This window comes from Myotis lucifugus, unplaced genomic scaffold, assembly GCF_000147115.1.
Source record: "Myotis lucifugus unplaced genomic scaffold, Myoluc2.0 scaffold_335, whole genome shotgun sequence".
NCBI classification, from domain to species: Eukaryota; Metazoa; Chordata; class Mammalia; order Chiroptera; family Vespertilionidae; genus Myotis; species Myotis lucifugus.
In genome coordinates, this window is record NW_005871383.1 from 259,843 (window position 1) to 287,138 (window position 27,296).

The 27,296-nt window shown below is 49.3% G+C and overlaps 1 protein-coding gene across 1 annotated transcript; it reads left to right on the plus strand.

Annotated features, from left to right (window-relative positions):
- The first annotated feature begins 4,486 nt into the window (after window positions 1-4,486).
- On the plus strand, window positions 4,487-24,284 carry LOC102426537 (pulmonary surfactant-associated protein D-like). Its single transcript, XM_006100989.3, has 8 exons — window positions 4,487-4,560; window positions 10,180-10,375; window positions 13,142-13,258; window positions 13,500-13,616; window positions 13,885-14,001; window positions 14,382-14,498; window positions 15,089-15,172; window positions 23,735-24,284. The coding sequence occupies exons 1-8, from the start codon at window positions 4,558-4,560 to the stop codon at window positions 24,193-24,195; spliced, it is 1,212 nt and encodes a 403-aa protein (XP_006101051.1). The 5' UTR covers window positions 4,487-4,557; the 3' UTR covers window positions 24,196-24,284.
- The last annotated feature ends 3,012 nt before the right edge of the window (window positions 24,285-27,296 follow it).

Here is a 27,296-nt window from a genome sequence, read left to right on the forward strand (position 1 = left end):
GGCGACTGACAAGTTGAGCTTCTGGCTCCTGCAGCAGCCGCAGCCTCGGGCAGAAGAGGGGGGAGGTCAGCAGGTAGAGGAGGTGTTGCCGGAGGGAGGTAGCGGAGGGAGGAGGAGAGGGAGCAGATGGTGAGGTGGAAGGGGCTTTAAGGGAAGGGACGGGACACAGACAGAGAGAGAGGCTTAGGCATATTTCCTGGTTCATCGGCAGAAATTACTGAGGTCAGTAAGGATGGTAAAGTCAAAGGTCCCGTTTTCGGGCCATCTGGACCCGTTGTCCAATTCATACTGAGGCTATGCTATGTTACAGAAATAAACAAGGTGTTTAGGATGCAGATCCTGGGACAGGCCTAGTTATTACCTAGGTTGGTGGGCAGGCACCCTAGAGTTATGCTGGGATCAGGTTTGGAATTTCGATTCCCCATGCTCGATATCTGAGGTCAGTAGCCGGGGCAAAGGGCCAGCGTCCCAGTGGTTTGGCCAGGGCTACGGACAGACGGAGGAACCAGGGGAGATAGGGATGTCTCTGCTACCTCCCTCGGTCCGGAGGAGCCCTTCCTGGAAGGGTCCAGAGAACGGGGCAATCTCTGACTCTGCCGCGCTTTACAGACAGAGACGCTGGAGGGCGACCTCAGGGATCCACATGGAGCGGGACTTACGGCTAAGCTGCCAAACTGGGAAAGAAAGCTGCTAAGCTGAGGAAGCTGAGAAGCCAGGAAAGAAGGGGGGGGGAGCTGGTCCTGAGCCACGAGGAGGGAGAGCAGGTCACCCCGAGCCGTGGAGGGACGGCCAAATGGGGTGCTCACGCCACCCGGGTTTCAAGGCACCAAATGTAAAGTTCGTGATGCAGGAAAACAAAGAGAATCAAGTCGGTCAGATAAGGGAAAAGAGAAGGTGTAATCTGCAATCTGCATCCCCGGGCGAGACTCATGAGCCCCAAAGGCGGGCCAGTGAATTCATGCCAACAGGGAGGGGGCACTTCTTTTTATATGGATGTTTGGTGAGGGGCATGGGGCATGAGCTGAGGAAGTTCCCACCACAGGGGTCGTCACGGTATTCAGCTGAGGAAGTTCCCGCTGTGGGGGTCAGCATGTTGACCTGTTAGGAATTCAAGGGAGGGTCCACTATCTCCGTCACCATCTGCCTGACGGTGGCATGCAACTGCTCCTGAGCTTCCCTTGGACCTAACACTACTCTCTGTCTGTGGATTCATTCTTTGACTCTGGCGGACAAAGAATCCGGGTTCCAGTTCAAAAATTCTGTTTCACTTGCACCACCAGACCAAGAAGGAGGGGCTGAAAACCAGCCTTGCACAGCCCTCAGATTTCTCCATGCATCTGGTCTTGAAGAATAGCAACCTCCATCTTGGGTAAAAACTGCTGTTTGAAATTAACCCTTGCTATTTTGGCTTCTGTAACCACTTGCTTGCTTAAATAATAAGGAAAAATAAGACTGCTCCCATTCCAGAGAGGCCATAAACTATGTCCCAGACAGAGTTGTCAGTGCTGGCGCCAGGCCAGGCTTTGAGACATGGTCTCTCGGCCCCTTCCCTACACACAGGACTTCTTTCTCAGAAGGTCCAGAAGTCTCATTCCAAATTTGGAAGACAAAGAGCTGGAAAAAGTATAAATAGGAAAGGCTTCCTCCATGTGGGGCTCAGAATTTAACAGAGATATTCTGCTCTGAGCCTGCTAGTGCTAGCATAATAAGACTCCAAATTAATTTGGCTTATTAAGGCGTCTCATGTCAGCTCGCTGATTTACAATATAACAGTCTCAGCAGGGCAGGGCTGAAATTCTCAACTATGTTCAGCTCCTAACCCAGCTGGACAGGCTGACATTTCGGCTCTCCTGCACCATCTTACCAGCAGTATGGGCCGAAATGTCCAGTCCTGAGCTAGTTCCCTGTGCCTCTGCACCCAACAGGATAGGGCAGGCCTAGGAGCTCAACAGATTGGGGAAGGGGTGCCAACTCTGTGCGTGAGATGGGAGAGACCGTTCCTCACCACCAGCCCACAGAGTTTAATCACGGACAGGGTCTTTCCTTAAAGCCTTTCCAGAGAACAGAGGGCCCCTCAGAGTCACTGCTGGGTGTGAAACCCAAGTATGGCCGAGTCCAGAGCAAACTCCAGGCTGGTGCTGCAGCAATGGGAGCGCTCCTTCCCTAGGATGGTCAGTCGGAGTCTCCCAGGTGGACAGGATCCCCACTGATTCCCACCACCTGCTATACATGGGCTCCACTCCTGTCTCTGTTGCTCTGGGTTGGGGATCCCTGCATGGGGATGAGACCCCACATTCCTAGGGGGAGGGAGTTTTGCAGCTGTGCTGTCCCTGAGGCTTCTCAGCTGTCCCCGCATGAGGGGGATCTCCCTTTCCGCTTCTCCACCCCTCTTACCAGTCTCTACCTGGCTTTTCCTGTGCTCCTTGGTTCTACTATTTCAGCTCAGCTATAATTTGTTTTTCAAGTGGATTGCTCTGTAATTTAGCTGTAAATCCGGTCTGACTCTGGAAGCAAGTAACACAGCTTCCAGCTACTCTGCAGTTATCCTGGAATCCCAGCTACTCTCCTTTGTTTATTTGACAATCCGACGGAAAAGAGGTCAGTGCCCCTGACTCAATAGTCAGATATTGCATGTTTTAAAAGTTCTTGCAGTGCACTGTTTGACAGTTGCTGCCCTATAGCAAGCATGTCAAACAGTTCCTATGCCTCGTTTACTTATTTAAATGAGGCGCGTGGCCCGCAGGCCGCGAGTTTGATATCCTTGCCCTATAGTCTAGCACTGATAAGAAAGGTAACTGGTCTGCTGAGCTGCAGTTTCAGCCATGATGTGGGCAAGCACCTGGGAAACCAATCAAGGCTGCAGCTCAGCTCTGACAAAAGTGCAGCTACTGAAGTCCATGAGGGGCTGCAGGTAATGCTGAGGCTGCAGCATAGCCTCAGTGCCCAGCAACCTACGAAACTGGGTGATCTTCCTAGACTTCATCTTTCACACAGGGAGGTTCATGGTCATCTGCATGAAAGCCATTGTCATCGTCACTTGAGATCTGACTCTTCTCACTTGTGTTGGTGTAACTGAGGAAGGCAAAGGTTATCATTGTAACAGGAGTGTCTGGGTTGGATCATAAATAAAATTAGACCCTGTTGTAATGTGTAGTTAGATGAAGAAAACACTATAGTCTGTGTTATAGGGGGATGCCAGGGCATTGAGAGGGAGTACTTAATAGGCTAGGAGGTAGCAATCAATAGAAGCTAAGTTGCAAACAGAAAATATATAGGGCTTTTGAAATAAAAGTCACCGTAAATAGGATTTTGTCTAGCTATCAGGATACGACTTGTCAGGTAGGCTCTGTGGGGAGTAGAGAGCAATGGTTCAGTTCAGCCTGCAGGCTGATCCAGATCTCTGGGAGGCACATGAACATCTTAAAATTGGGATGTTAATAATGAAAAAGTTTTATCATTTGGGGCACAAGTGGCTCTACTATGGGATTCTCCTTCAAAAAATTGCATTATGGGAAACAAAACCCTCTCCTACCAGCTGAGGAAACTGGCATTATAGCCTCTACAACACACAAGGAGATGCCACAGCAGCAACAACACCCAGGAGCAGTCACCATGACCAATGGACTGGCCAAAGGAGAGCATTGCAGGCATAGGCAGTTGGTGTGTGAACCTAGGCAAAGGCTTGATGCAAGAGATGAAACCCCAGGGATCTAGAAGGGAGCAGAGATGACAGCGACAGCAGTAGGGCAGGCAACTGCCCCATGGCCACTGGAAGTCAGAGTTTCCTGGGGGTTGCCCGCAGTAGTGTATCAGGGGCTCAGAGGTCCAAACTGCTTCCTAGAGCAATACACAGAGGAAACACCAGCTAAAGAAGTGGAGAGATGATGCCAAGGATGTAAGGACTCCATCCCATAGAAAGCAAGTGAGGGGCTCTCCAACATCTAGACCAGGAAGCTAAGGAGTGACCCCTGCAGGGGGCAGCTCCCCTGCCACTGTCCTCACAGAATGCTGCAGCCTCTGCAACCCCTCTCACTCCTCCACCCCTGCCCAGAAATGCCAAGAAGCTCCCAGCTCTTTCCCACTATCTGGTTAGTAATGTTGAGGTGAAGGACAAAGAGAAGTTGGTATAGCAAGCCCTGCTCTTGAAATATGCAAATGCATATGCTTTTGCAATAGTTATAGATTATTGTGCAATTTGCTTCCTCATCTGCCCCTCACTCTGCTTCCCTGGCTTTGTTCTTCTCAGGAATTCAGATCATGGAAATCTGTAAAATCCAGACATTGATGATGCCGCTGAACTCACAGAGCTCAGTGAGGTGCAGATGAGGTCATGCACTGAGGATGACTGTAAACTCTAAGGTGGCATGTGTATAGTGGCAAGTTTCCAGAACCCAGGTGGGGGTGAGTGTGAGAGAGTCAACAAGGAAAAAAGTTATCCAAAAGAGTTCTTAAAAGACCAACACCAGGTGGCTCAGGTTGCAGGGCAGCATAAATAGCCCGTGCCTGTGGGCCAAGGAAGCGCTCATTGCCTGGAGACCCTGAGCCCTCGAGGAAGCAATGGTGAGTGTCAGTGCTGGCATCTTTGTTTTCTCTGTGTCCAGCAAATGTCCCCCTGCCCGCTTGGGGTGCTCTAATGTACTGGTGTTGAGGAAGACAGGGTCTATGTAGCTCTTCTGCTCTGGGATGTGTGGGTGTGGGCATGAGAGGGCAGCATAGTGGGGGAAGAAGGACCATTCTTCTGCCCCTCACTCTGCTTCCTTTGCTCACTGGGAGATTAGCCTTCTGGGCTGGGGGAGGGTGGGTGAGTGGGATATGACACCCATCCGGACCCCAGATGCCATTGTCAGGAAGCCTCAGGTGGGAATGCAATTTCAACTTCTCGCTTGGCTCTCTCCATCCCTGATTTCTTCAGAAAGGAAGGTGGTGGAGGAGAAACAGCCAGGGCATTCCCAGGCCCAGGGTCAAAATTCATCCTGGTACTACCTGCCCATTGGACATGGATAAACATCTTTGTTCTCAGCTTCAAATCCAAATCTTTCTTTTAGAAAGAGACCCACTAGACAAGTTTACTGATTTCCAATTAATTTTTAGAGGAGTCATTTTTCAATAATATAGTCTGACATTGAGGCATAAAGTGAACACTATGTGGTTTAAGGGGATGTGGCTTTGCCCAATTCCTCTATAGGCCCAGCGAAAAGGCCTCATCCCAGGCCTAAGTCTCCAACCCTATGAGGAGGCTTCTGCCCAGGGCCCTTTCTACTACAATGAGCTGTGGTGCCCTCTGTGCCATCTTGAGCTGTTGGGCAGAATGCCTGTGGCTTTTCATTCTTCCCCAGATGTGGGCACAGGGCCCTTGAATTGTGGCAGCTGCACACCAGGGGGCAATGCCCTGGCTCTGGCTGGAGCCTTTGGTGCTCATGGCCGAGCCTCTGCCCCAGCAAGTGCCACGCTGCTGGCCTGTGAGCTTGCCTGGTGTTTAGAGACTCCCATGATGCCCGAGGAAGTGGTAAACTCAGAAAGAGAAAGAACTGGTGCCAACAGGGTCCTCCGCAGCCCAGAACCACCAGCAGGTGGAGAAGAAAGCACTTCTGTGGCCAGGAAGGCCCTCCACTGCCTCCCCCTCAGGCTGCCTGGCGATCCCTTCTCCTTTGCTCTGTCCCTCAGGCTTGTTCTCAGCCTTTGCCACTCCCGTGCGTGCTTTCCTGGCTGATAACTTTACAGTTTCTCTCAAGAGGAAAGAAGCCCACCATTGGGAGTGACCAGGTCCTGCACCCACCCTGACCTCACTTAGCTGCGAAGTCCCTCTCACATGTCACTGGACGACCCTGTTGAACATCTGTTTTTTCTCCACCTAAATCCACCTTTTCCCTGACAGAGCTCACCTCACATGCCCTCCTGCACGAGGCCCCTCTCCCAAGTTGTCCCAGGTGGAGGGGCAGCACTCTAGGCGTCCCAGGGTCTCTCAGCTATTCTGAGAACATTTTCTGTGTTCCATCTGGAACTTTCTTCATGGAGACAGTGTCTAGTCCAGGAATGGCAGGCCACCTGGCAAACATGTATCCATGTGCCCATCTTGAGTTAGGACAGATGTCACTGAGCATTCTGGCTCTTTCCAGACAAGCACTGAAACCACCAGTGCTAGTCCGTCCAAGGCTACAAGTGACAGTGATACAGAATTTTTGGACTGAAACCCGGATTCTTTGTCCGCCAGAATTGAAGAATGAATCCACGAACAGAAAGTGGTATAGCAAAGGTGGAGGTTTATTGAAGAACAAGTACAGATTCCCACATGGGGAGAGGGAATGAGTCCCACAGAATGGACTCCTAGGTAGGGAGGGAGAACAGGGTCCCCCTGAGTTCCTTTTCCCCATGGCTTATAAAGGCTGTAGATACCATTAAATTTTTATATGATATACTTTGAATGTCAGAGAAAATGCTGGGAGGACACGCCTATTGCCTGTCCATCCCCTTGCCACCTCGCTGCCATGCCCCTAAGGGCGCAGAAGCCACAAAGCTGTGATGCCTCATAGTTAACTAGTTCCCGCCTAGGCAGGGCTTGGGGGGGTGGGGGGGGGGTTGTGATGTCACAGGCAAGCTTTGACCACCCAGTTCCCCATTACTGCCAATGCCGCCTATAGATGTTTTAATGGGCGTGATGCTGGGTGGGGCTTTACCAATTTCCCCCCCGCCCCTCTCCCCTCCCCTCCCCCCCTTTTCTAAGGGCCGCCACCTTTGGAACCAAAAGCCGCTTAGTTTCTGAGTAAAAGGGCTCTTTTTCATTTTCCTGCTTCACCCCAGGTGGGGAAGACAATCATACAACTTTAGCTGGTGGTCTTTATTTAAACTTCCCTGGGTTAACATATATGCAACCTTCACAAATTTACACTTTCAAATTAGCTTCAGAATCTTAAAAGTTTAACCTAGCAGAACAACCTTGGGTTCCGAGTGACACAAAGCCCACACGGAGCAGAGACAGAGAGCTTTCTATCTTCATAAAGACCGCAATCAGTAACTAAGGTACATCACAGCAGGCAAAGGGACTCTCAAGATTCAGACCCTGCCACACGTTCCTCCTGTCCACAGCAGCTGAGCCCGGCAAATTGGGACGTTCCCTATCTTTAAACAGACGAATTCAAACATGAACATGAAACATTCATATAAACACTCCCATACACAATATTTACAAGTACACACAACCCACAGACACTCCGAAAAGCACTCCAGTAAAAGCAATGTCTCTCTTGACGAACCGGTTTGGCTCAGTGGATAGAGCGTCGGCCTGCGGACTCAGGGGTCCCAGGTTTGATTCCAGTCAAGGGCATGTACCTTGGTTGCGGGCACATCCCCACTGCGGGGGGGGGGGGGGGGGGGGGCGTCAGAAAGAACTGATGCAGGAGGCAGCTGATGGATCTCTCTCACCGATGTTTCTGGCTCTCTATCCCTCTCCCTTCTTCTCTGTAAAAAATCAATAAAATATATTAAAAAAAAAAAAAGCAATGTCTCTCATCCCGGGTTTGGGACTGGCCCTCCCCAGAACCTTGGCATTTTCCAATGGACCATTTTGGCCATGTGGCTTGGCTGATTGCCTCGCATTCCCCTCGTGTCATTTTCGAACGAAAACTGTCTCAGGGCTATTCCATAGCATCCATAAAGAGTTGGGGCTCCGGCCAAGGGCCACCCAAAGTCGGGTGGGGCGCCTCCCCTTGAACTAGCCTTTCCCTCTACATGGGTATAGAACAGTGATGGCGAACCTATGACACGCGTGTCAGAGTTGACACGCAAATTCATTTTTTTGATTGATTTTTCTTTGTTAAATGGCATTTAAATATATAAAATAAATATCAAAAATATAAATCTTTGTTTTACTATGGTTGCAAATATCAAAAAATTTCTATATGTGACATGGCACCAGAGTTAAGTTAGGGTTTTTCAAAATGCTGACACGCTGAGCTCAAAAGGTTCGCCATCACTGGTATAGAAAGTCCAAGACACATTCCTTAATTTATGAGAAACGACTCACCTTTCCAAATTTCAAATGGACTGGGAAATAAAATCTAGTGAAAATGAGACTTTTAAGAATGCTCCCGAGAGTGTGCGACCATTTTACAGAGTCACAATGAAGGCGAGAGGCAAGTTACCTAGTAATTAGTGGGATAACTGAACGGCTATGTTTGGTGGTAATGCTTAATTCTCTGCAAGGCTAAAAACTTCTACAGGGATGGAAAGCAGTTAGCTGGCTCTTCCTTTCTTAACTCTTGCCTAGAAATTTTTCCCAGGATCCTTACTATAAAGACCTGCACCAATGGAGGCTTAGTATTTTAAGCTTACTGGGTCCTGGACCACGGAGGCAGCGGTCATGGGTGGATACTATTTGACCTGACTGAGATAGAAAGCAGAAGAAAAAGGCAGATGATTCTCCAATTAAAACCTGTTTGGGATCTGGGCCAGGGGAGTGGACATATGTGGTGGGTCAGAAATGTGCTGTTTTTGGAACTGTGTCTCAGCTTCTCTCCCAGCTGTTTAAGACAACTGTGAGGACCTGGGATGCTGGGTGACCAACCCTTGTATGCATCCCCTGGACGGGTCAGAATTAAATTACATGTGTTGTTAAAAACGCTAATGAGGTGGTCTACGAGCCATGGAGAGATTCGCTCCTAGCACCTCCGCTGTGGCTCTTACTGATGTAAGAACATGGGAGAATCCCGGACTGGAGGGAGAATTGCCTCTTTGATCTTCGGAGCTGGGCAGGGACCCAAGCACTCATTTAGTCAATGGCAGGGCTTTGACTTGTGCCTGGCGGGCCCTAATGCTCTAGCCCGACCCGGCACCATTTTATCCTTCCATGGGAGACTTCTTCTTCTAGTGGCAGTCGCCCTAGTGGCTTTTACTTGACTGACCCATGCCCACTTTGGTTTTGGCCATGGAGAATACATCCAGAATGGAAGAGAGAGAGAGAGAGAGAGAGAGAGAGAGAGAGACCCGCTTTTTAGATAGTAGCCAAGTTTAAGTGACTGGCAGGCATCTGTCAGCCTCCAAAATCATGCAAGAGACAGAACAGAGACAGAATCCGTGGCTACTCACCATTCAACGTGAAGAGGGTTGACTGACTTATGGAGACATTTCTGGCCATTGAACCATCTGATATGACAATTTTGGACTGGAACCCAGAAAATTTGTCTGCTGGGATAGAAGAATGAATCCACAGACAGAAAGTGGTATAGCAAAGGTGGAAATTTATTGAAGAACAAGTATAGACTCCCACATGGGAAGAGGGAAAGAGTCCCATAGAATAGATTCCCATGTAGGAAGGGAGTTCCTTTTCCCTATGGTTTATAAAGGCTGCAGATCCTGGTGCCTTGATAGCCCCTATGATTGGTCACTACTTCCTTAGACTGGTTACTATAGTAACTCCTGAGCTCAAAGGTTGAACCTTACATGGGATATGTGAGGTTCCCCCCCCTCCCACCCTCCTTCCTTATTCTTTTCCTATCCCCTTTTGGCTTTCTTCTTCTGCCTCTGAATGAAGGGCTTCCTTCTCTTTATTTTGTAGATATCGACCTTTTGCTATTCCCAGCTTCCTCATTGTATGGAAATGTACCTGTTGCAGCTTTCCAGCTCCACCATTCTATGGAAATATACCTTATTCTGCTCTGCAGCCCTGTGCTTCCTCCATGGTTCCCCTAATTTCCAAAATTTCTAATATTTCCTAAACCTGTCCTATCTTACCCCTAAAATTCCTTTTTCAACAGGAAATGGGTCTGCCCAGCCACCTTACTGATACAGACAGGGAGAAGGAGGTTCAAAGTGGGGAACTGTCCTGCACAAAGGCACTTCATGAGTCCTTCCTGATGTGACAGGTGGCCTCAGTGAGGAGTTCACATCCCAGCCATGCCGATGGCTGTGAAAGGGAAGTCACTAGAAGGGACAAAACGGGGCATCTGAGAAGAGGTAGATGTTGCTGATAACCATGTCAGAGTTCAGCTGGGTAACTCATGCCCTCCCAGGCCAGACTGTATGGCCTCCTTGTCCTAAATTGCTTTCGGAGTCCTGCTGCTCCTGATCCCACAGAAGGAGCGAGGTGGTAGAAAAATGCCTCTCTCACTTCCAGGACCTGGGCTAAGCACTAACCCGTGTTCTGGAACCAAGAGCATGTCCTTCTCTTTCTGTCCACCCCTGAAGGCCATGCTTCTCCTCTCCGTGCTGGTCCTGCTCACACAGCCTCCAAGGTCAAGGGGAGCAGAAGTGACGACCCTTCCCCAGAAACCTTTGATTGATGCCTGCACCCTAGTCATGTGTAGCCCTGTGGAGAATGGCCTGCCTGGTCGTGATGGACAAGATGGGAAAGACGGCCCCCGGGGCGAGAAGGGGGATCCAGGTAAAGCTGGGACCATGGGCTTGTCCTGGTGGGCATGGGTGGGCACTGGAATTGTAACCAACTCAGCAACTCTGGATGTTCTGCCGTGGAAGCCCTGGAAATGGAAGCCCACCTCCTTGGGGAGAAGTCCCCTAGACATTCAGTCCACCTAAAGCACCTCGCTACCAGTTGGCAAATGACAGGCTGCCTTGAGCCCTGGGGTGTTTTTTTCCCCTCACCTAGCTATCAGGATTCCTCTCCTAGGATCTTCTGATTCCTCTCACCCCAATAATGAGCAAATAGTGGATAAATGACTGGTATTCGTGGCCCTCTAGAACCAAGCTGTGGCACTTACAATTGTTCATTGTGGTTGAATGATTTCTGTGCAGAGTGTGAAATATCTAACTAAATTCTACTGCATGAGAGGTGGGCAAAGATAAGGCTCTTTGGCCCCACACTCAGGCCTCATCAAAAGGATTTACCTTAATGCACTACAGAGAGGAGGAAAGGGAGCTCATGATATATAATAAAGAGAAACATGTAAATTGACTTTCCCTCCACTACACACAACAGCCAATCAGGAGTGAGAATGCAAATTAACCTGACAAAGATGGCAGGTTTATTTACATACACAGGCACTGGGCGGAGAGCAGAGTGGGAGAGCCGGCAGCTCGGTCACTCCCCCCAAGCCATCGGGTGGAGAGCTGAGCAGGAGAGCCGGCGGAGAGTGGAGCGGCTTGGGGAACTTGGCTCCCCAAGCCACCAGACGGAGAGCAGAGAGGGAGAGCTGGAGGCTTGGAGGACTTGGCAGAGTGGGAGGCCATGGGACAGAGACAGAACAATAAAGGAAAAGAAAGAGTATGGGGAGCACCAGGAATTCTGGGAATAATAGTTCTGATGGCAGCCCCAGGACCAGAAGCAGAAGCACAGAGTGCAAGGAGCACCAAGAATGCTGGGAATCATAGTTCTGGTGGCAGACGGATCTCTTAGACCAGTGGATGGCAAACTGCAACTGGCGAGCCACATGCTGCTCTTTGGCCCCTTGAGTGTGGCTCTTCCTAAGCCTTAGGAGTACCCTAATTAGGTTAATAACAATGTACCTACCTATATAGTTTGAGTTTAAAAAATCTGGCTCTCAAAAGAAATTTCAAACATTGTACTGTTGATATTTGGCTCTGTTGACTAATGAGTTTGCCCACCACTGTCCTAGACACTAGAGCAGCGGTTCTCAACCTTCCTAATGCCCTGACTCTTTAATACAGTTCCTCATGTTGTGGTGACCCCCAATTTCATTGTTACAAATTGAACATAATTAAAGCATAGTGATTAATCACAAAAACAATATGAAATTATATATGTGTTTTCCAATGTTCTTAGGCTACCCCTGTGAAAGGGTCGTTCGACCCCCAAAGGGGTTGTGACCCACAGGTTGAGAACCGCTGCCCTAGAGCAAAGTGAGCCTGGAGCAAGTTACTGTTGTGGTAGGGGATGGAGGGAAAGCAAAGGTGAGAGCCATAAGTAAAATCAGAATGTCTAGGAAAAATTAAAGGGAAGATATCCTAAAATTTCCAGGAAATCTCCACCAATGAAGCAAAGAAAAAAAAATGCCTCTATTAATCTGTGAGCACCAAACCAAACTGAGTCGGGGTCTCAGACAATTCGCTCATATGCTTGCAAAGACAGAGAAAAACTCCCAGATTGGAGAGGACTCTGAGATTGGAGAGGGTGCAGGTCAGGCTGAGGGACCCCCACACTCCCCAGTACATGAATGTCGTGCACCAGGCCTCTAGTATTTTATAACTGGACATTTGCAGCTTTTGACCTTTACCCGTTTTACCCACCACCCAGCTCCCATCTTATGCAACCACCAATAATCTGATCTCTGCATTTATGAGTTCAAGTTCTTTGTTTTGTTTCTTAGAATCCAGATATAACTGAGATCATACTGTATCTGTCTTAATTTGTATGACTTATGGCACTTAGCATAATTCCTTCAAGATCCATTCATGTTGTGGCAAATGGTGGGATTTTTTTGTGGCTGAATAATATTCCATAGTGTGTGTGTGTGACATTTTTATCCACTCATCCATTATGGACACTATTAGGTTGTTTCCACCTCTTAGCTGCTGTTAAACAATGTTGCAATGAACATAAGGGTACAGACATCTTTTCAAATTAGTGTTGTTTTTTTCCTTTGGATAAAACCCAGATGTGGTATTGCTGGATCATACTTTTAAAAAATATATCTTTTTAATGTCTTAAGGAAACTCCATATTGGTCTCCACAGTGGCTGCACCAATTTACAATCCCACCACAGTGCACAAGGGTTCTTCTTCTCCTCATCCTCACCAACACTTGTGAGCTTTTGTGTTTCTTACAGTTGCCATTCTAGGAGGGGTGAGATGATATCTCGTGGGTTTGATTTGCATTTCCCTGGTGACTTATGTCAGGGATCATTTCTGATATAAAGTTTGATCTTAGGAAGAGGAAGGCAAAGAGTCAATGATCCAGATCCCCTACTGTAAATCTTCAGCCTCAGGGCATGGAGGGTGCACTACATGGAAATCAGACAGATCTTGGCATGACCCCCTCCAGCTCTGGCAGGCCTGTTTCCTCACCTGTGAAACGGGGATGTGCACACCCATCTCCTGGGTCACCACTGGACTGAGGAGTGTGAAGGTGGAATATCTACACCTTCGGAACCTGAAGGAATGCAGGGCTGACCTGCAGGTGCTGCTCCTCCTAGGCCCAAGGCCAGGTTTATGCCCATTTCTTCTGCTGCTGCAGGTTCACCAGGAGCTCCAGGGCCCATGGGGATGCCTGGACCTGCTGGCCCAGTTGGGCCCAAAGGGGACAACGGTCCTCCCGGAGAACCTGGACCAAAGGGAGACTCGGGGCCACGTGGTGAGCAGTGGGCGTGGACTGCAATGCCTGCCACTAGGCCATGCAGGGGGATGCACATACCCATCCCAGGAAGGAGGGTGCTCTGCGGGTGGCACTGAGTTCACGCAGGGAAGGCTATAATACTGCTGGGCGGTGTCTGTAGAACGGTGCTGTTCTCTGACCTCTATGACTGCTCTCACCTTCTCACACTCTCCCCCTTCTGAGAAGACTGAGTGCACTGACTGGCTGATCCTTTTTGCAGGACCTCCGGGACCTCCAGGTGTGCCCGGGCCGGCTGGACCAGAGGGTCCCTCGGGAATGCAGGGGAATGTAGGACCTCAAGGCAAACCAGGCCCCAAAGGAGAGCCTGGGCCCAAAGGTAGGAGGTTGGTGTGTGGTGGCCCAGAAGGGAGAGGGAGGAGTGACAGTGGCAACCTATGATGTGACCTAAGGATGCTCAGTGTGCCAGGGAAGCCAGGCCATCACCACTGGCAGGCCTTCCTGCCAGCCCTGCCCCTCACACCCTCACATCTGGAGGACACTGGGGTGCACAGCCCCCCAGTTTTCCCTCTCCATGTGGAGCCGAGAAAATGATCCTGGCTGCACACACTCTCAGCAGCCTTTGTCTCAATCTGTTCCTTCCTCAGGAGAAGTGGGTGCCCCAGGCGTGCAGGGCTCTGCAGGGCCAAGAGGCCCCCCAGGTTTCAGAGGGGAAAATGGTGCCCCTGGTGAGCGTGGAGCCCCTGGGTTTCCAGGGGAAGCAGGTGAGTGATGGGAAAAGCTGGGGCGGGCCTTCGGTCCTCCTGTGTCCACCTGAAGCTGCGGATGCCTGTCCCTCCGCCATCACCCCGACAGCTCAGAGCTGCAGCACTGCTCATGGGGAGTCTGTGCAAAGAAGTGCCTCGCTGGGCTTGAGCTCTGTAACTGGGGAGAATGTGGTGTGAGCAGTAGGGACAGTCTGCATCCTGGAAGGCCGGGTGCTGGGTGATGGGACTGTACTGTACAGAGAGGGTGTATGGCTGGCTATGGGACAGACTGTACTGGGAGGGTGTACTGCTGGACAATAGCACAGTCCATATGCTGGGAGGGGAAAATGCGGGAAAATGTGTGCTGAGCTCACCCTCCTCTTCTTGTCTGATCTCAGGCCCTGCAGGACCTCCGGGCCCACAGGGACCTCCAGGCGCCAGGGGCCCCCCAGGACTGAAGGGGGACAGAGGTGATCCTGGGGAGAGAGGACCAAAGGGAGAGAGTGGGCTTCCAGGTAAGGTCGCCTCCCCTGGCTCCGGGTGCCCCACCAGGTGCAGAGGGAGGAGGGCCCTCTAGCTCAGTGGTCAGTCCATTGTGGGAGGTGGGGGGGGGTGAAACTGGGAAAGGCTGTCAGGCTGAAGGTAGGAAGATGAGGCTCTGGCTAAGACTCAGTACTCAGAGGAGGGCCAGCCTGAGCAGCTTCCCATGTGATCACTGGGACAGCTCAGCTCTCTTCCCAGTTCATCAGAGAGCTGTGAGCACCAAATAACCCAGGGATGGGGAGTACTTGAGGGACCTGCAATTCCTCCCTCCCCCACCCCACCCCCAGGGATGTGCTCTCAGACTCTCAGAATTTGCTGTAAAATGTCATCTGGATCAGAGTTAGTGGGATGCCAGGACCTGCTCAGGGCACGGTGTGCTCACGACAGAGCCTCAGGGAAGGCAGCAGGGACCAGCTGTGTCAGTGGTTGTGGGCTTCCTGGGGCCCAGCTCCTTACCCTCCCTCAGGAAAGCCTGTCACTGTGCACCTTCCCTTGGGACCCGGACTCTGAGCCAATTCCTGCCTGTGAGGGACTGGTCTTCACTGTGCCTCTCTCCCTGCAGACATCGCTGCTCTGAGGCAGCAGGTGGAGGCCTTGCAGGGGCAGGTAGGACGCCTGCAGGGAGCCTTCCTTCAGTATAAGAAAGGTGAGTTCTGGACCTGGACCTGAACCTGAGCCAGTTGCCAAAGGTAGGCTCCAGGCGGGGTCTGTGTTTTGGGTTTGGAGTTGGCCGGGCCTGAGGCAGGCCTGGTTCTAGGATTGGGGGTTCTAGAATGCTAGTGGGTTTGGATGGTGGGATGGACCTGGGACTGTGGCAGGACCTAAGGCTAAGGATAGGGTGGGGCAGAGCAGAGCAGCCACATGGTTCAGGAGCTGGAAGCAGATGCCAGGGACACGTAGCAGGGTGTGGCCCTTACACCAGCTCAGTGGGCTGGCGCCCCATAGTCAAGGCTACCAGCTCCAGCCCCCACCATCACAGCCACCTGTGACCCGAGCCAGAGCAATGCCCCAAGCCCAATGCAGTTCAGACCATCCCTCCTGCCCACCTGTGCTGGTCCCTGGACACCCCACTACCCAGAATGCATTTCTTATCTCTATGGGGCTAGTTCTGCAAAACCCCTCAAGATGTAGCTGCCCAGCCCACAGCAGAAGGGACTCCAGACACTGTCCTGAGAGTTGGGGCTGGGATTCTGTGCTTGGGTTCAAGGCTGTGAGGGTCTGACCTTGGCATGTGGCCATTGAGAGTCTCACCTGAGACAGGCCCTGGGTCCGGCAGGGGGCAGGCTGCCTCTAGGCTCTGCCAGTGCTGGGCTCTCCCGCTGCTCCCTGGGTGTTCATGGTGGAGACTCTCCCCCAACCTGGGTGCTGAGGAGTCAGAGGCTCCAGCAGCACAGCCCAGTGCCTGTGCCTGTGGGCATCTCCACCTCAGTCCCTAATTTCCCCTGCTCCTCCCCGCTTCCCCCATGTCTGCTTTGAGCTCAAATCATTCAGCAAATCTCATTGATCCAAAGAGGAATTTCTGAAGGAGGAGAGCACACAGGGGTGAGACATGGAGTTAGCTCCTATGTATCTAAAACCACTAAGGACCCATGTATCAAGGGTGAGGTTTCAAGCATTTGGTATGTCTCCCTCTCTCCACAAACATGCATGTGTACTCTCTCCCTCACATGCACACTGATGCAAAGAAAGGAAAATTCATGATATACACCTGCCACATGTGTTTGTATGACACACATGCCATCACTCACCTCACGTCATCTACACCCACGAGCACACACCCATATTCACACACACCAGGTGGGCCTTCAGTGCTCCCATGTGCCTTCAGATGGGCACGTGGCCATATTCGTGTATGCACACACAGACCCACCCGGGTGCATGTAGTGAATGGCAGAGGAACTCCTGTCCAGGGCTGCTCTGCGTGCCCTCCTGAGCCTGTGGAGTATCTGCCCCCTGAACCCTTGTGGAAGGGTCACAGTGAATCGGGGTGCAGCCTGGGCTCCTCACCAGCCCTTTGGGGCTGGAGCACAGCCCTCTCAGGAGCCCTGAAGGCTTCTATGCACAAACCGAGAAGTTAAAGGGATGGAAAATGTGCCCGGCCAGCATGGCCCAGTGGATGAGAGATGGCTTATGAACCTGGACATCATGGTTCGATTCCTGGTCAGTGCATGTGCCTGGTTTGAGGGCTTGCTCCCCAGTAGAGGGTGTGCAGGTGGCAGCCAATCAATGATTCTCTGTCATCATTGATGTTTTTGTCTCTCTCTCCCTCTCTCTTCCCCTCTGAAATCAATAAAAATATATTAAAGCACACACACACACACACACACACACACACACACACAACAAAGGGATGGAAACTGTGATGGAATGAAAAGAGATAGTTGTGTTATATTCTAAAACAGAAGATGCCTTAATCAATAAGCCAAATTATTTTGTAGTCTTTTATTATTACGCTAGCGCTAGTGGGCTCAGAGAAGAATCTCTCTGTCAAATTCTGGGCCCCAACATGGTAGAAGTTTTCTCTATTTATACTTTCTCGGCTCTTTGTCTTGCAAATTTGGAACGAGACTTGCTGGACCTTCTGAGAAAGAAGTCCTGTGTGGTGGGACAGGGCCGTGAGACCATCTCTCAAGGCCTGGCCTGTTGCCAGCAGTGACACCTCTGTCTGGGGGCATAGTTTATGGCCTCTCTGGAACGGGAGTATTCTTATTTCTCATTATTATTTAAGCAAGCAAGTATTTACAGAAGCCAAAATAGCAGGGTTAAAATTTCAAACAGCAGTTTTTACACAAGATGGAGGTTACTATGCTTCATTCCCCACTGGTTTTATGTACAATCCAAATCATTGATTCTTGTCGGTCATTGTCAGGGAGGGGGTTATATTGACCCCTGAGAACTATAATCTTAATTTTCTGTCAAATAAAGTTAGTAAGCCAGTTCATAAGGGCCCGGATGAGGGACAGGAGTAATCTTTAGAGGGTCTGAAGAGTCCTGGACTCTCTATTCTGCCTGAACTGCCTTTAGCCGGGTGTGATGAAGCCACATCAAGTCCCCGTTGACCTTGACTATTGTGGGGGTGGTCAAGATGGCAGTGTGTGGTCCTTTCCAGGTAGGAGTCAGTCCTAGGGTGGCAAATTTATTTATCTAAACAGAGTCACCAGGGCGGAAAAGACGGACGGGATCAGAAGTTGATAAAGGCAGAGCGTCTCAGATGTGCTCCTGGAGTGCTTTCTGGGTGGACTGTAAAGCCTGTAAGGACTTGAGTAAAGATTGGTTATGGATTACAGCTTTTCTAGATTGGGTAGATCGTACTTATCTCTTAGAAGCTCTGCAAGCTTAGTGTGGTTCCGTGTAAGCTGGTGAGGTGGGTAGGTCAGGGTCTGGAAGAATCATTAGAATCTGAAGAGGCCCCACTGGTTTTAGGGCAGGTTCCCGGGCTGCTTCGTCTGCTTCCTTGACAAATATGGTGGCGGCTGCTACTGCCTGGAGGCTGGCAGGCTACCTAGATGCAACGGGGTCAAGTCTTCTGGACAAGTAGGCTACTGGCCTTTTCTAGGGGCTGAGACTTTGGGCGAGAGCCTCGTTGGCTATTCCCCTTGTTTCATATACATACAGGTGGAAAGACTTCGTTACATTTGGTAGTGCTAATTGGCCCATCATCCTTGCTCTGCTCATGTCTGTCTAACTGCCTAATATATTACCTCAAGGATCCTGGCTCTGAATTCTTTTAGGGAAAAATGGACGTCGGTGGGCTCTTTTAGCTACTTCCAGGCTGAAAAGGGACAGAGTTTTCTTTTCAGAGACAAAAGATCCTTGCTGCCTGTCAGAGGGGCAATGAGGCCTGGGCACAGAAGGAGGTGCGCTTGTGACCTGGCAGAAACAAAGTGTATTATATAATTTAGTATTATTGAGCACTTAGAATAGCAAGAGTTATAACAAATGCTCTGGTGGAAGGGAGAGAAAACATTTCAGTTCTAATAACTTCTATTGAAATAGAATTTTTCTCCTTAAAATTACCCTTACATTTATTAAAAGAGCTAAATTAAGACTAATTTATCTATTGTATTCAATTTGGCCTGATTGCTTGCATAAACACAACAAGAATGGTAACTGACTACCTTTGACAGAATTTCATGATTGAATCTTAATATGCCCCGTAGGGCCAGGAAGCCAAGCCATCCACCTGCCATCAGACCTGCCTACAGTATCTGCTGAGTTAGGTGAATTTCTCACCTGCAGTGGCTCTACCCAGGCCCAGGCCCTAGGCTTTAAGGCCCATTCAGTAGCCCTCCTACTCCTTGTGGCCTAGAGTGAGTGGGGGTCCCGCAGGGATGCAGAGGTGCCCTTATTGTCCCCCTTCTACTCTGACCAACCACCAGCGATGGTAGGGTATGGGCTTGACACTCCAGCGCCATCCATTTTCAGGGCTCCCAAGCAGGATACCAGGCTTTTTCCGTGGCACTTTTATTGGCTTCAAGTCTTCAGAGTTCAGACAGGGCTCTTTAAAACATGATACTCCAGTCAAAGTTTCTGGTCAATAAAACCACTTTTGGAAACCGGTCTTATTGAATTTATGCAAAGAAATGCATTGCCATGATTTATTTATTAAGAATTGCCAAATTTCAGAGGAATTATATGAGGAAAAAAATATACTGACCTGCTTTAAGATCTTCTGATTTTCCTTGCCAGTCCTTTTTATGGACTCTTCAGAGGAATATTTTTCTAAATGTATTATAATAAAACAGTAACTGTCTTCAAATGGCAAGAAGAAATTTAAAATGTGTCTATATTCAAATAGATAGTCACAGCTGTCCCTGTAGTAGGGTACCCCCCACTTCACTTGTCCTTAAACTACATATGGTCTTTGGGGGGGTGACACGCCCTCTCAGAATGGACTAAGGGAGCTTTATCCCTTCACAGGGTCTCACATGTCACAGGACCTCACAGGATCTGTAATTCATGTGACAGTGGGCTGATATTCATTCTGTTCTAAATAGGCCTCTCCCACTTTCCTAAAGTTGAGGTTTGCACCACCCCTGATATGGGCATGGTCACACAGGCCTGCAAGGCACTACACAGGCTGCCAACTGTCTTTCAATAGAGACTAAAACCGTCAGGAAAAATACTTGCCTATTTGGGCACCTGCCCTTTTGGCAACTGCATTCAAATCTGTAAGAGAATTAAAGGTTAATATAACATATTAACATAATGAAGTACAATATTGGCACTGTGGCCACTTCCGGCAGCCAAATTTTCTGCTACCAAACATGACACATGGTAGGCCTATACAAACATCTCAGAGAGGTGACTAAAGTCTATTCTTGACCTTCCCACACAAAGCAAAATTGTCCTTGTCTCTCTGGAGTTATGTCCATGAAGACGCAGGTATCATCTAAGTCCATTACACAGTTTTCTGCCGGCCACTGTCAACTGCAGTTGAAGTGCTGAAGTTTTAACCCTTGCAGCACAGTTGCAAATGGGAAACTTGACCAGCTTCATCCCCGGCCACTTTTACAGATCCCAGGGCCCAGTTGCTTGTCTCCTTTTAACCAGCAAGCCAAATGCTTAAGTCTTTTATTGTGTGTTGTAAAACACTCATAACTCACTGGGCAGCAACTTGGGTGTTGGGTCACTGGCCTGTATTATTTAATCAATTTCCTTTTAACATTTCTCGTTTCCTTTGGATCACATACACAACCTTCATAAATTTCACACTTTCAAATTAGCCTTTAAACCTTCTCTCTATGTCCTTCAAAAATGCATAACCTATGTTCTTCTATGTTCTTCTATTAAGTATCTCTACTCTAATATTCTTTCCTTTCTGTCATACTATTAGCAACCTGTAGACCTTTTTTCCTTTTTTTTTCTTTAAAATGTTTCTTTACCCTTAGAAACCTTAATTTTTAATAATTATCAAAAGGTAAACAGCCAGCATTTCTTAGATTAACATTTATGAACACACTTTTAATGTACTTTTACTTTCAAGAAAATACACCTTTAAAAAAGTATAAGAGACCTTCCTCCTGTAATAAAACCAAGAGCAGGTAAATTAAAACTTGTCTAGCAGTTAATGTTTTAGTGTTTTGGGTTTTTTTTTTTTAAATATTTAGATGTTTGCCATTTAACCCAGCAGTTCTCCAAAGCCTTTAAGTTAATTAAGAAAATTATATAGGCGCAGGCTTGGATTTAAACTACTACATTTTCCCTTAGAGATAACATCTAAGGTTACTACTGCGGCTTCTGTTTCTGGCCCTCTGGGCCAGCCCTTCCCTAGGCTGCTGGTTCTACAATTGCGAAGACCATGTTAGTTTTCTGTTTTTGCCTTTCTTATTTTATGGACATAGCTATTCTGAGCTTCTTTTAACAGCTTTTCTGCACTTCTATGTTACCTGGGTGCGGGTGGGCTGAGACCAAGGGGGGGCGTCAGCAAAGAGAGTAGGGAAAGATAGGTTTTCATTGATTTTTTGCTGGCTTCTCTAGAAAGCCCCTTTGTCTGTCTACCCACTCCACTCCCCCATCGCACCCTTCATCTCCGGGCAGCAGGACTTGGCTCCTTTTTTTCCCCTTTGTTTGTTTGTTTGTTTTTTAAAAAATATATATTTTATTGATGTTTTACAGAGAGGAAGGGAGAAGGATAGAGAGTTAGAAACACCGATGAGAGAGAAACATCGATCAGCTGCCTCCTGCACACCCCCTACTGGGGATGTGCCCACAACCAAGGTACATGCCCTTGACCGGAATTGAACCTGGGACCCTTCAGTTTGCAGGCCGACGCTCTATCCACTGAGCCAAACCGGGTAGGGCTCCCTTAGTTTTTATCTTTCTCCCTCTCCCCTTCTCCTGGCAGGAAGATATAAGAGCCAGTAACTAACAGGCTAGCAATAAATTAGCCCTTTGTTTTAAACTTCTCTTTGAGATTTTTATGACTTTACACTTTTTTGCAAATAGTTAACTTTAGAACTCACTTTTTTTCTTGCTTTTCCTTCCAAGTAGTAAACTTGCATGGGTTGTAATCTTTACAAATTTTGTACCTTTGAATTAACCTTAGAATTTTAAAATTTAACCCAACACAGCAAAATCATAAATCAGTGCAGAGCAAATTAAAGTCTCTACTTTACAGATAGAGACCTCCCTAGCTAAGCGTTCTCTGGCGAGCTAATACTTTTAAAAAAAAAAAGAGAGAGAAGGATGGTTCATGTCATCCTGCAATCTCTTTTACAGTCCAGTCCTACTGGTATTGCCCACCAAAGCAGGGCTGGTTTGCCCCAAACAAATTAAACAAAGAGACAAAGACATCAACAAATACTCTTATGTTTTTAGCCAGATATTTCTCACAGTTAACAAAAGCACAGGACAATACGAAGCAGCTCTCACACTTACATTTACATACCAGTCAGTCTGAGCCACCTCCCCTGACCCCAAAGGCAGGCTTGAATTCGGACTGCACTTCGGAAGTTAAACAGTTAATCAAATTCCTGTCCAACTGTCCTAACAAAAACAGACTTGGAGGCCTAACAGAAACATGTGGGGGCCCCCCTGAACCCACGCCCCAAGAACAGGATTCTGGACTGACATCTCGGTGAGAACCTACTGGAGAAGTTACAACTGCATCCAGTACTTCTTCTCGGTAACAAAATGACCAGTAACACAAACAAGGAAACAGGAAAATGAATTAGAATTTACTTGATCAAATTTACTCACCTCCGGAGGTTTATTGTTGTTGTTTTGTTTTGTTTTGTTTTTAATCTGAAAGAATGCAGGGGCATGTCAGGCGTCTTCCGTTTGGCTGCCAGAACCACTAAGGAGTGTCTCCAGGGCCCTGGAAGCTTTCCAGGGGGCGCCTCCCCTGGAGAACTTCCTGGGTGCCGGCAGCCAGGCTGGGGAAGGCCATCGGCCCTTGGCTTGAGACCAAGTGCTAGTAAGCACTGTCTCCCCATACGGGCCACCAAATGTTATATTGTAAATCAGAAGATGCCTTAATCAATAAGTCAAATTAATTTGTAGTCTTATTATTATGTTAGTGCTAGCGGGCTCAGAGAAGAATATCTCTGTCAAATTCTGGGCCCCAACATGGTGGAAGTCTTCTCTATTGATACTTTTTCAGCTCTTTGTCTTCCAAATTTAAAAAGAGACTTCCGGACCTTCTGAGACAGAAGTCCTGTGTGCTGGGACAGGGCTGTGAGACCATATCTCAAGGACTGGCCTGGCACCAGCTCTGACACCTCTATCTGGGGCATAGCTTATAGCCTCTCTGGAACAGGAGTAGTCTTATTTTTCCTTATTATTTAAGCAAGCAAGTATTTACAGAAGCCAAAAAAAGCAGGGTTAAAATTTCAAACAGCAGTTTTTACACAAGATGGAGGTTACTATGCTTCAGTTGAATGTCACACAGGTGATGCTTTTATAAATTGTATTCCCATCTTAGAGATGAGGAACTGGAAACCCTGAGAAAGGAAGTGACTTTCCCTTGTCCACCTGGACAGTCATGGCCAAGGCAGGGCTGAATACCTGGCCCTCTGACTCCCAGACAGGCCTCTCTCCAGCACTGACTCTCTCCTGTCCCTGACGCCCATGCACACCTCTCAGCTGTCCTTGTCCTCTCTCCCAGCTCTCCAGCCTCCCCCACATGCACACCTAGAGGCCAGCACTGGGCGCACACAGTGCAGAGATTAGCACAGCGCTGCCCTCAGATGGCCCACCCTCTCCTCTTCTTTCCCACATCCACACCCGGCACGGACCTCCCTGTCAATGCCACATGCCCTGCTGTTATGCAGGGTCCACAGTGAGATCAGAGTGAGCACCTTCCTTGTTTCCAGCTCTCAGAGGCTGCACGATGCCAAAGCTTCCTGGTCCCACCCAATACCTGGGAGAGCGATTCAGCCATGCAATATGGGGTGATATAGGAAGTACACGTCTCAGCTTTAGTGTGAGATCAGATAAGAGTGACTCCCCAACTCTACATATGATGGTCACATGATGTTGAGCCTCTTATTTAACCTCTCTGAGCCCAGTGTTCTCACCTGTAACTAGACAGGCAGATCAATCTCCCAGAGCGCACTGCGGAGCCGGGGTCTAACCATTGTCCTCCCTGGTGCTCTGAGGCCCTATATGGGAGACCTGGGGCTCTGGTTGGAGCACAAAGGTCTCAGAGCCATGGAGCTTTGGCAGGTGTTCCCAGAACCCCAACCTGACTGTGCTCTCCTCCTAGTGGAGCTCTTCCCCAACGGCCGAGGTGTTGGCCAGAAGGTCTTCAAGTCAGCAGGCTTTCAGAAACCTTTCCAGGAGGCACAGCAAGTGTGCGTACAGGCCGGGGGGCAGCTGCCCTCCCCACGAAATGCAGCTGAGAACGAGGCCTTGAAACAGCTGGTTGAGATTGAGAACAAGGGTGCTGCATTCCTGAGCATGACTGACTCCCAGACGGAGGGCAAGTTCATCTATCCAGGAGGGGAGTCCCTGGTCTATTCAAACTGGGCCTCTGGTGAGCCCAGCAACTATCGCGACATGGAGGACTGTGCGGAGATGTACACCAATGGCCAGTGGAACGACGGGCCCTGTGGGGAGAAGCGCCTTGTGGTCTGCGAGTTCTGTGCCCTTGGGGTGGGTGAGGCAGCCTTGGTCCAGGAGCCTGGCCCAGACCTGTGTGCTGCCAACATGACAACGAAGAGCTGACATCACTGTGGCTGGGCTTCTGCACAGAGCTGTGGGATGAGGCCAGCCAAGGGCTCCCATGGAACTCCTCTCTCAGAATAAAATACGAAACTGGCTTCACACACTAACTGCTCTGGCAGAGGAATTAGGGGCCAGCCTGCTTTCCCAGTTGCAAGGGATAAAATTAGGCCCCAAAATCTAAAGCTCCTCCTCAGCCCTCTGCCTCCTCAAAATGTCAACCCAGCTAGTCACTCCCTCCTCTGTCATTCCCTCCTCTGTCACTCCCTCCTCTGTCACTCCCTCCTCTGTCACTCCCTCCTCTGTCGCTCCCTCCTCTGTCACTCCCTCCGCTGTCACTCCCTCCTCTTGCTTTGGTGTCCCCTTATGGCAGTTCCTTATCTTCCTCTTTTGCTAGCCCCTCCCCCTTTTCTTGACCACTTATTGGTGACCTGCTCAAGCCTTAGCTCTCCGTTCTCTCCCCTCCTCACCCTCACTCCAGGGATGAGCTCATTCTGTCCAGGGCTCAGATCCCTGGCACCCACATTACATGCCTGCTCAGGACTTCCCAGAGCCCCGGACCCCTTGGCTAATGCCAGCTGGAGCCCCAGGGCTGGGCAGTTCCTGTGGCTGCTCCTTGTTTCGAGGCCTGAGCCCAGAAAGTGGGCTGACCTGGCAGGTCATCTGCCTCCCTGGCAGGACTGTGTGGCCCAGTTGAGTAGCCTCCTCCGCATCCCTGCACACCAGGACTTCATTCTGCCCTGTCATTGTGACTGCCTGTCGGCTCATGGGAGGGACTCCCACCTGCACAATCCCCATTCCAGCTGAGACCTCAGGCACAGAGGGTCCAGCCACGCTCAGGTTCACCCCCAGCCCTGCCCTGGCCTCCGTCCAGGAGGTTCTTCCCCCACACAGCCTCAGAGACAGCTGGGCAGTTCCTCCTCCTCCTCCCACAGAGAGGGGAGGAGACTTGCTCAAGGCCCCAGGTGTGTCAGTGCTACAACTTGGTCTAGTGAAAGGTCATCTGATCCGAAACCTTATATTTCTGGCCTGTCAACTTTTAGACCAAAGGCCTCTGTATACCAGTTGATTTTAATGACACTTGTGCTTAAGAAATTGGAAGGACACCTGGATGAAGCCCAGGCTCATAGCAGAGGCAACAAGACAGGAAAGCAGCCCTCCTTTGTTCCCAGGGACCGGAGGCCACACCCCTCTTCCCACCACTCACAGCCACACCTCAGATGTAGGACAGCAGGTCTGAAAGCAAAAAGCCACATGTAATAACCATGGTGTCAGATGGGGAAGAGATTGATCAGGATGATCACGTAGTAAGTTAGGTAATGACTATCCACTAGGATGTACACCCGAAGTTAATATAACACAGTATGTCACCTATAATTTAAAAGTGAAAAATAATTTAAATAAAGTGATTATTGATAGGTTAAAAAGAAAAGAGGAAAACAAAAACGACACCTCCCAACAGCACACAGCTCAGCCTCTCCGCTGAGACCTTTTTCCTGTTACTGAAAAGAAAGCCCCAAGTCCTGGCAGCTTCTGAAATATGTCACTTATGCAACAGGGAGCAAATAGTCTTCAATTCAGGAGTCACATCAGACTCCATCTGCCAGGGAGCTTAGAAAGGTATTTCATTGCAAATAACAAGGGAAAAGCAGTGACATGGTTTAAGCCCAGGGAGGCATTTTTTCTAAGAATGAAGAGTTCTGAGGTGGCTCAAGGACTGCGGGTGCACAAGCAGCGCTGTGCGGTCTCCCTGCTTCTGCCTCTGTGCATCCTCGCCTCTCTTCCTCCTTCTCCCACCACCTTCTTCTGCTTCTGGCTCTCAGCTGCCCAAGCACAGAGTCATGTGTCACACAGAGATCAGAAAGGCTTGCTGGATATCAGGTCAAAATTCCTGTGGAAGTGAATCTGCCTGTCTCAGATGCCCACCTCTGGCCCAACAGATTAGGCCTGAGGGTGGACCACACAGCACAGTATGGCCACTGGGACCCATGGAAGGTCATGGTGGTCTGGCAGTCCTTCTAAAAGTGACCACTTCCCATCCCAGCACATAAGGTAACCTATTTCTTTGACAAAAGTGGAGGGAAATGGCAAAACTGACTCAATAGGGGAAAAGACGTGTCCTGTGGGGTTGAAGGCCAGGAATGTGGAGACCCCAGGCCCTGGGAGAAGCTTTAGATCCACCTCAGCACTGGGTTCGGTTCACTCTCCAGCACAGAGAACAAGTAAGGAGGGTCATTTGGATTCTGTAGACACAGAGTAGCCCGAGGAAAGCCAAGGACTAAGGCAAGTATTTCAAAAATTCAGGTTTTAAGCCTTTCTTAGCACAGAGACCTCTCCTACACTCACATTCATGGGCCGAGGTGAACACGGGCCTTAAACAGCATTAGCCCTGCCCCACCCATAGTAGCCTTGGTCCCTAGTGTAGTAGCCTGGGTGCCAAGTGAAGCCAGGACTGCGTGACTCTGACCTCTCAGGAGATGCTATGACCCTCACAGTGCCAGGTGACATCCTGGGAGCAACCTGGGGTCCTTCCACGTGGGAGGGTGACAACCACAGCAGCTCCATGGGGAAGCCCCTGCTCAGTTCAATAGTATATTCTCAGATCACCTCCTGGTTCTCAACCCTCCTGCTCCTCAACCAACCCACTTCCCAGCATGAACTGATGTTTGCTGGTGTTAGGATCTTCTATCTTTAAAGATAAAAAACACCAAGAACTGAGTTGCTGAAGTTCAGAATATTCTCAATCACTCTCATCTTCCAGATATCCTTAATTCAAGCTTAATGTAGTGCTTGACCTTTTCAAGCTACCAGTGTTTATATATTAGAGCCAAGAATCCAGGTATCTACTAGAGGGGACAACATATTTATAAGCTAAACACCTATCCAGGCACCTCATCATACCCTCATAGATGCTATAAGCCCTGAACATCCCTGATATGAGGGATAAGCTGAAGAACTGTGTTCCTGCACACAATAGAGGCGCTCAACAAGATTTGAAATGAGTGGATGATTGTAAAACCTTTTAACCAGGAGAATGGAGAGTCATGATTTTGTGCAATCACCAAGCTACTGAGAGACCAAGACACTTATTATTGTCCACGCTG